This window comes from Erythranthe guttata, chromosome 6 (assembly GCF_056151865.1).
Source record: "Erythranthe guttata isolate IM_541 chromosome 6, IM_541, whole genome shotgun sequence".
NCBI classification, from domain to species: Eukaryota; Viridiplantae; Streptophyta; class Magnoliopsida; order Lamiales; family Phrymaceae; genus Erythranthe; species Erythranthe guttata.
Window position 1 is genome coordinate 10,169,310 of NC_142538.1, and position 8,964 is coordinate 10,178,273.

At 33.9% G+C, this 8,964-nt stretch overlaps 1 protein-coding gene across 1 annotated transcript; it reads left to right on the forward strand.

The window, feature by feature from the left end:
* The first annotated feature begins 236 nt into the window (after nucleotides 1-236).
* On the forward strand, nucleotides 237-5,647 carry LOC105974876 (phosphoinositide phospholipase C 2). Its single transcript, XM_013000033.2, has 9 exons — nucleotides 237-814; nucleotides 1,632-1,828; nucleotides 2,486-2,621; nucleotides 2,700-2,948; nucleotides 3,039-3,271; nucleotides 3,610-3,727; nucleotides 4,209-4,355; nucleotides 4,446-4,532; nucleotides 5,121-5,647. The coding sequence occupies exons 1-9, from the start codon at nucleotides 497-499 to the stop codon at nucleotides 5,412-5,414; spliced, it is 1,779 nt and encodes a 592-aa protein (XP_012855487.2). The 5' UTR covers nucleotides 237-496; the 3' UTR covers nucleotides 5,415-5,647.
* Nucleotides 5,648-8,964: the final 3,317 nt, after the last annotated feature.

Sequence of the window (8,964 nt, forward strand, 5' to 3'; positions counted from 1 at the left end):
ACACTTGTTTAAAGTCTCTCGCGACCACATCAACCGAATAATAATTCTCTCCATAAGGAATTGCGGCATCGGATTTATTTTGATTAGGCTCTCGGTCGGTGGCCGGTGGTGACCATTTCGAGTTTCAAACTTTATCAAAAAAAAAATATATATATTAATAATACATCAAGGTTTGACGAACTTTTTGACAATAATGAAATTATATTATAAATATAGAGAAAATGATTTAAACAATTGACGCTAATAATAATTAAATATAAGTAGAAGACGCAAGAAGACAGAAGTAAGTGTTGGAAGAGTGTTGGAGCGAGAGCATATATATCCCAATGACAAATAATAGAGTTTTGTAACTGCCCGACAAATCTCTCTCAAAGAAAGAAACTAAATCTCTACAATCAACCATTTCTATCAGATTTCGTTGTTTTCTGCTGCTAATCATTCTTTCCCCCTTTTCCTCAACCAATTTCAATTTCAATTTCAATTTTCCCGACCTCCAATGTCGAAACAGAGCTACAGAGTGTGCTTCTGCTTCCGGCGGAGGTTCCGGATGGCGGCGGCGGAAGCTCCGGCGGATATCAAGGCTATTTTTGATGAGTACTCGGAGAACGGGGTGATGAGCGTGGATCAGATGCGGCGGTTCCTGGTGGAGGTGCAGAAGGAGGAGAATGCCAGTCTGGAGGATGCGCAAGCTGTGATGGATAGCCTCCATGAACTGAAGCATCTTAATGTATTTCATAAGCGAGGGCTTAATCTCGAGGGTTTTTTCAAGTACTTGTTTGGCGATGTTAACCCCCCTCTTAATCCCAAACTCGGGGTAATTCAATCTACTTTTTAAAGTTATCTTCTTTACTTTGATTTGGATTTTGGAGTTCCCGTTTTGGATTGTTTCCAGTACAAACTGAACATTTCATGTGTATGGAAGTAGTAAATCTTCTTAGTTAAATTATTTAATATTTTTTAGTAGATCCCGAACATGGTCCTCGTGGATCGGATCATGCATATAATATACAAAAAATCGGAACTCAACTCCTGATATTTGATATCTTGTTAAGGATGGCTTCTAATGTCGAGAAAATCGTTTTAGCTTAGCAGTCTGTCAATCGAATGATATGGAGCAACTTGGACTGGAATGTTGAAAGGTTGCGGAAAGGAAAAGACAAAAAATTAAATGTTGGTTCCGTAGAAAGTCTTCAATGCAGTACCATAACCCGATGCTAATTCAATCCAACACTTCAATTACAATACCATATCCAGTTTTAGCAAATGAAAAAAAAAAGATGTAAGACCATATGAATTATATGATTTAACGACTCTAGGAAAAAGAATTGTATATTATTATATGTCTCTTTGTCTAAATTTGACATCTTTGGCTTCAAACGTTTTCTGAAGTTTCTTTTCAAAATTCGGGAATTATCTCCTCACCTTTTTTGAGCTTGTGAGTTCCTCTCTGAGTATTTCTCTGGCATTCATCAGTAATTGGGGAAAAGCATGTTACTCCCTTCTCTTATTTATTTCGGTTTCAAGCCTTTCACTGTAATGATTCAACGTAGGCGCTTCACTGCTACCATCTGTAGCTGTGAATAGTAAATTGAATTGTGTTTCTCTAATTATCTGTATTTTTCCTCTTTCAGGTTCACCACGATATGAATGCTCCGCTGTCTCATTACTTTATATACACTGGCCATAATTCGTATCTAACAGGAAACCAACTGAGTAGTGACTGTAGTGATGTTCCTATCATAAATGCACTACATAAAGGTGTAAGAGTTATTGAATTGGACATATGGCCGAATTCAACAAAAGACAATATTAATGTTCTACATGGGAGGTATGCTATTAATTTTGCACGTATTCTTGATTTTGTTTTTTGGGATGTTCCCAATTGATACTGTTATCGATGGCTAGTACCATATGCAATGCCTAATTAATCTTCTTGCGTCTTAATGTTGGTCCTCTAACTGTGATGATAATGCATGTAAGTGATGTAAGAAACACCAAATCATTATTAGTGGTTATCTGCAGTAACACACTAAGTTTAAGCAGTTGTATGGGTAGTAATTAGGTTGGGCAGGTAATTGGGTACTGAGGATAGTGCCAGGGGTAAAAAGTGGAGTCTGTCTAAACTCCACAATATACCACCAATCAACATATTTCTTTTTTATTATTGTTTATAATATGAGAAATACGTTTATATTTAAACTTGTAGAGTTCAAACTTGTGCATATCAGACATGGTTCTAAATGCTTAAATATATTTTATATTTGACTTGCACTTTCCTTGATAGATAATATCCACACTATGCATTGCCAAAAAGGAAATTTACTGATAATATCTTTGCCGTTAAGGACTTGGTATCAACTCCTCCACTTTTGCTGAATTTCATGCTGTAGTCATGTCTGCCCTTGTCTTTGCTAATCCGACCTATGTTTTTCTTTTTCTTTTATAGCTTGACTTTATTTTTCTCTATTTCATTTTTCCTGTGTAGGACGCTGACCACTCCGGTTGAACTCCTCAAGTGTCTGAAATCTATTAAAGAACACGCTTTTACTGCATCTGAATATCCTGTTGTAATAACACTTGAAGATCATCTTACACCGGATCTTCAGGCTAAAACGGCAGAGGTATGTCTATGGAGTTTTATAATGGCACATTACACACTTTCCTTGCTCTCTAATCAATTTCCTCATGCCTGAATCTAGATGATAAATCAAACATTTGGAGACATGCTGTTTTCGCCTGGTTCAGAATGCTTGAGTGAGTTCCCCTCCCCAGAATCTCTAAAGAAAAGGGTTATTATTTCAACGAAGCCACCGAAAGAGTACTTGAAGGCCAAGGATGTTAAAATCCAAGAGACTGACTCAAAGAAGGGAACCGATTCAGCTGCGGAACCTTGGGGGAAAGAAGTCAAAAGCTTTAAAGGTTTTAAAGCCAATCTTGATGAGGATAAGGTGTGTTCAGCTTTTTTATGCTTCGTTTAGTGTTGACTAAAATCACTTCAGCTGATGTAGTTCTTACCTGCCCATAATTTCTCTTTCTAGGATGATGATTTAGATGGGGAAGGTGACGAGGATGAAGAAGACGAGGAAGAGGATCTTAAGTCACAGCAGAACACAGCACCTGAATACAGGCGTTTGATTGCTATTCATGCTGGAAAGGGGAAAGGAGGAATGGCGGACTGGCTTAGGGTGGATCCGGACAAAGTGAGACGACTTAGCCTGAGTGAGCCGGAGCTGGAAAAGGCTGTTATTACTTATGCCAAAGATATTGTGAGGTACATTGTTATTATTTTGTGGACATGTTTGCAACTGTTGCTATTCTTTACATTAGAGAAATGTTCCCATTGAATAAAAAGGAAACCCCAGAAGGTTTAAATGCAAGAATAACTGAAGCAATTATGCACACAAGAAGTTGATCACGACTTGATACAATATACTCATTCCTCAGAAATGTTGATCAATTAAAATTACTCTTACTAATCAAACCAATAGTTTATGGACGACGATTTTTTTTTTTGTTACTAAATTAACTACCTTAGTGAGGCACAAATGCCGGTTTACCCAGGAGCTTATGTGCTTTAACAGTTTTCATTCTCATATTTGTTTTTTTCAGGTTTACACAGAAGAACTTGCTGAGAGTCTACCCAAAAGGTATACGTTTTGACTCTTCCAACTACAATCCTCTAATTGGATGGATGCATGGAGCTCAAATGGTTGCGTTCAATATGCAAGTAAGTATTTTTCTTTTGATGGAGTTAAAAGTACTCTTAATTTGAACTCACTTTACTACATGTTAGTTTACATGCGTGAACCAATGTGCCAAAGCTGAATTATCAGAGGACATCAGGTATTTGAACATAATTCTAAGGCGTAAATAAGCCATATCTAAGGCGAGAAAGGCCAAAGTTCAATATGAGTTGAGATGCTTCAACAGTAATGTTAAACTTTGTCATCTGAATTTCATGATTACATCTGTTGTTTTGAAATAGCGTAATGCGATCCTTTTGAATCTAGGATTTAGTGTGGGAAATAAAGAGGGAATTAAGAGCATTAAGATATATTTTTCAGCTCACTTTTCTTTTGAGTTGAACAAATATCAATTTCAATAACTATTTAAATGCAGTAGAGTGCTGTGAAATATGAGTTGATGGAAAATGGGTGTCCTTGGAAACTCGTGCAAGGTAATAACAAAATTTGATTATTCTGTAACAGGGTTATGGGAGATCACTGTGGTTGATGCATGGCATGTTCAGGGCGAATGGTGGTTGTGGATATGTTAAGAAACCAGACTTTTTGTTAAAGGGTGGTGGTGAGGTGTTTGATCCAAGAGCTACATTACCTGTCAAAACTACTTTGAGGGTAGGCTGAAATTATCCCATATCAGCTGAATGTTTTTTTTTTTTGTAATCCTTTCTTGATTTAACACGTACATCCTTTTATGTTAAACAGGTGACTGTGTATATGGGTGAAGGATGGTATTATGACTTCCGTCATACTCATTTCGATACTTATTCTCCTCCAGATTTCTATGCAAGGGTAAGTAGCTAACGATAATACTCTGGCTTATCACCTGTTTATGGTTTTGTACTTCCAGTTTGGCTCTTAAATTGTACTGTCTGCTATTATCAACTTGTAAGAATCTCTGAGATCATCTAACAATAATTCCATTAACTTGGCGTGTTACATGCGTAGACACAAGATTGAATATAAGAAGTATTTTGATGAGCTAGAGCTCGAGCTCAAAATTAGGGTTGCGCACCTTTTATATTGTGTATGACACTTTATGTTCAACATTAACCAGTCTTAATAATCGAATAGGTTGCTTTACTGGACTAGTTTTTACCAGTCGACAATTGGCTTGCCGGACAGTACCGAAACATTATCATGACCAATGTATTAATTCCATCTCTTCTTCTGACTAATACCTATTCATTAGCCTGGTAGAAGCTTCTGGGCTTTATTTGAATGAATTAATATAGAAAAGATATATTATACTTTTACAAAATCTTTGAGCTTGTATATTTATATAGCATAAGTAGATATATATATATATATATATATATATATATATATATATATATATATATATATACAGGATACTGAGTGGGTTTTGTGTATTCTCAGGTGGGAATAGCAGGAGTGCCAGCTGATGTTGTAATGAAGAAAACAAAGACGCTTGAAGATAATTGGATACCTACTTGGGACGAGGTTTTTGAGTTTCCACTAACGGTTCCAGAACTGGCGCTGCTTCGTATTGAAGTTCACGAGTATGATATGTCTGAGAAGGATGACTTTGCAGGGCAGATTAGCCTGCCCATATCGGAGCTTAGAGAAGGTATCCGTGCTGTTCCACTTCACTCGCACAAAGGGGTGAGGTACAACTCTGTCAAGCTTCTTATGCGATTTCAGTTTATCTGATACACACGGGTATTACTTTCTCCCAAGTTATTTTTCTTGTTTGAGATTAATTGTGATGTATATTTATGCAACTGTATTATTATTGTTTACTTGTTTGTGAATTTATGAAGAGTCAAATAATGTATAGGAGTGTGTGGTATCGGAGTGTGTTGCGATGTGGTTCTCAAACCAGAGTTTGTATGTATTCTGTTTTAGGAATATTTACTTGCTTAAAATACAAAATATTTTCCCCATTTTTTGTACTAGCTTTATAATATCTATTCACTTGTGGATTTGCGTAAAACGGCTAACAAATCATTCATGGATCTCCCCTGTGGCTGTATAGTATGATAAACTTAGTCGAAGGCACAGGAATGCATTCATGTATCAAGGAAAACAACGGGTAAGATACTGCAAATGTTAGGTACAGCAATTCGAGGGAACAATATGGAAATAACACAAGGAAAATTCTGATTCTGAGCAAACTCAACTTGTCCAACAATTTATTACATGTTCATTTAACTTTTTTCTTCCAATTACCAAACAAGCTAAAAGTAAGTGACAAAATCATTCTCTAAGAAACCATACATATTTTGGAATTTCAAAATAATTTGAAAACAGTTGAATTTCGTCATTTCAAAACTGAATTGATTTGATCAGAAGAGCCAGAAAAGCTTCAAAGGCTTCTTCCGGAGACTTGTGATAAGAAGCTTTGATCAAATTTATGAAAAAATGTCGAACATCTTTATATTAGTGGTTGTTGGTATATCGAAAGCCTTGGCAATGTTAATGGTGAAAAACATTATTCGATCACCAATAATTCAATTATTGTTTTGTTTTACATCAAAATGTAAATCTATATGTATTGTCTATAAATACTACTTATCTCCATCAAAATGTACGTTTTACCTTGCGAACAATTCATACGATATATGAAATCTATTGTTCTTTACATTCTGCAAATCTATATCTTTTCATAAATTCTTACTGACTTGATTGTCGGAGTATCGACTGCGAAAACCCCTCACTGCTTTGTTTATTAACCACTTTGCTAAAATTTGATTGTCAATTGTCAAGTATGTTACCCAAACTCAATGCCAATATTCACCAATTTTAAAAATTTAAAAAGATCACTGTCAAAATTATGTAAATTCATTATCAAGTTTCACCAATTTTTATAAGTTCACCACCGTTTCTCACAAAATTTTTAAAAAGTTAATTGCTAATTTACGAAAGTTAACTGCCAATTTTAGGGGTGAGTTCGGGACGGGATTTCGGGAATTCGGGATTTTCGGGATCGGGATTTCGGGATTCGGGATAGAAATTTTAAATCCCAATCCCGTCCCATAATATTAAATCCCGGTAATATCGGTATCCCTAAATATTTCGGGAATTCGGGATTGGGATCGAGAATCCCATATTTTGCCTAAAAACTAAGAATTTTTTTTTTTTTCCATTAGTATTATTTTATACATTAAACTAACTTGAATATATTATATACATACTATTATTATTGCACTATTTATTTTTACCACAAAACTTGGAACAAATGAAATTTGAAAAATTTAAAATAAGTTGAAACGATATATTATATTGTATTTCTCATCTCCTCGACAAATATATATATATATATATATATATATATATATATATATATATATATATATATATATATATATATATATATATATATATATATATATATATATATATATATATATATATATATATTGTGTGTGTGTGTGTTTTTTTTTATTAGTTTTTTTTTTCTTTTTTCCTAATTCGGGATTAAAATATCCCGATCGGGATTGAACCAATTCCCGAATCCCGATCCCGTATTTGTTCTTTATCCCGATCCTGAATCCCGTAATCCCGAATTCCCGAAGTTTTAATCCCAAGTAGTAAAATTCTAATCGGGACGGGACGGGATCCCGAATCCCGATCCCAAAGTCCCAGCCCTAGCCAATTTTAGAAGTTCATTGCCATATTTTGTTTAAGGGTAAAGTTGCTAGACACCTCTTATTTTGGACTTATATAAGTAGAGATCCATTCTATTAGAGCAACTTTAATGGGGTTATCAAATAGAGTATTCAAACATTTAACTCCCATTTACATACAAAAAAATAGAAATCTTTAACTCCAATGGAGTTATCAAATGAGGTTTTCATTTTGATAATTCATCTTTTAGGTTGTAAAAATACTTGCTGGAAATTGAGTTATAAAAAATGTAACCTCCTAATCATTCAATCAGAAGTTGACACGTGGAAATTACAAATAAAACCACCAATAAACTTCTAATACACATAAGCACACATATCCCTCTCACACACATACACATACGCACCCATATTTCTCTCACATCTAACATATTCTCTCTTCTTATCTCCTTCATGTATTTATGTATACTTTGAATTATAATTTTTGTTTGTATTTTCTAATTGATTTTGTTTTAATAAAAAATCAAAGTTATTTAAAACGATAAATTACGTTTGTAATAAAAAATAAAAAACTGCAAATTGCAATTTGAAATAGAAATAAAATTTATAACAATATTATAGAATGTGCAACGATAATCTAAAAAATGTCAATCAAAAAGTGTGATAAGTTTGCTTATATGATAATATTTTCACAAGAAATAAAATTTGATGCAAATAATAAATTAAACTTCAAAGAACAAAGTGAATGTAAAATCATTAAACAATAATTTTTGTCACTCTTATTCTCGAGAACTTCTTCATGTCAGCAGCATCAACCGAAAATGGTCATCTTTCTTCATTTAGCCAGGCATGTATGAGTTGAACGCTCCCACGAGCATAAATGTTTATCATACACAAGGAATATCATAATATGTCACTACACTGTGACTTATGCTTTATGTTTAGCACGTTCATCATGCTTCCTCATTAACATGTATGTGCAAGGGCTAGGTTAACATACAATATAATGTAAAATCTTGAACCTACAAAAAATAAATTGAAAACTTCAGACACATTTATTAATTGCAGATATAAGAAAAATAGCAAAAAAAAATAATATGATTGCAAACAACAAATATTATGATGCGATCTCTCGAGTATCATAAATATTTCCTACGAAACGTAAGATCTATTCTTTAATATTTTTCTCTTCATAATAAAACCCTAGCACAAGACGACTATTTAAAGATAATAAAAGCCTAGAATCCTAATCTAACTAGGAAAGATAATTACCTATACTAATTAAATACTTAACATCTATCCTATAACCACTAAACCTACTACTCCTAACTAAATTAATACTTAAATAATATATATTAAATAATAAAATACTACTAACGAATAAATATACGATATATTAAATATATATCGTATCAAACCACCCCTCTTGAAATGAACCTTGTCCTCAAGGTTCGATCTAATAATTGCCCTTGCTTCCTTTTTTTTTTTTTTTTTGTTTCCATCGATGCTTGGCTTTATGAGAATTCTTCCAGAACAACTTAATTCTACAATCATAGATGAGGGAAATAAACAAAGATGCAATGATTGTAGCACTTGGCCAGATATTGGTCGGAAGTTGGTAACAAGGACTTTTA

What these genes read in the sequence shown, in the direction of transcription:
- LOC105974876 (XM_013000033.2), top strand. Translation starts at nt 497, where the DNA reads ATGTCGAAACAGAGCTACAGAGTGTGCTTCTGCTTCCGGCGGAGGTTC. An exon ending in CTCTTAATCCCAAACTCGGG is followed by an intron (nt 815 to 1,631) that starts GTAATTCAATCT and finishes TTCCTCTTTCAG; the next exon opens with GTTCACCACGATATGAATGC. An exon ending in ATTAATGTTCTACATGGGAG is followed by an intron (nt 1,829 to 2,485) that starts GTATGCTATTAA and finishes TTTCCTGTGTAG; the next exon opens with GACGCTGACCACTCCGGTTG.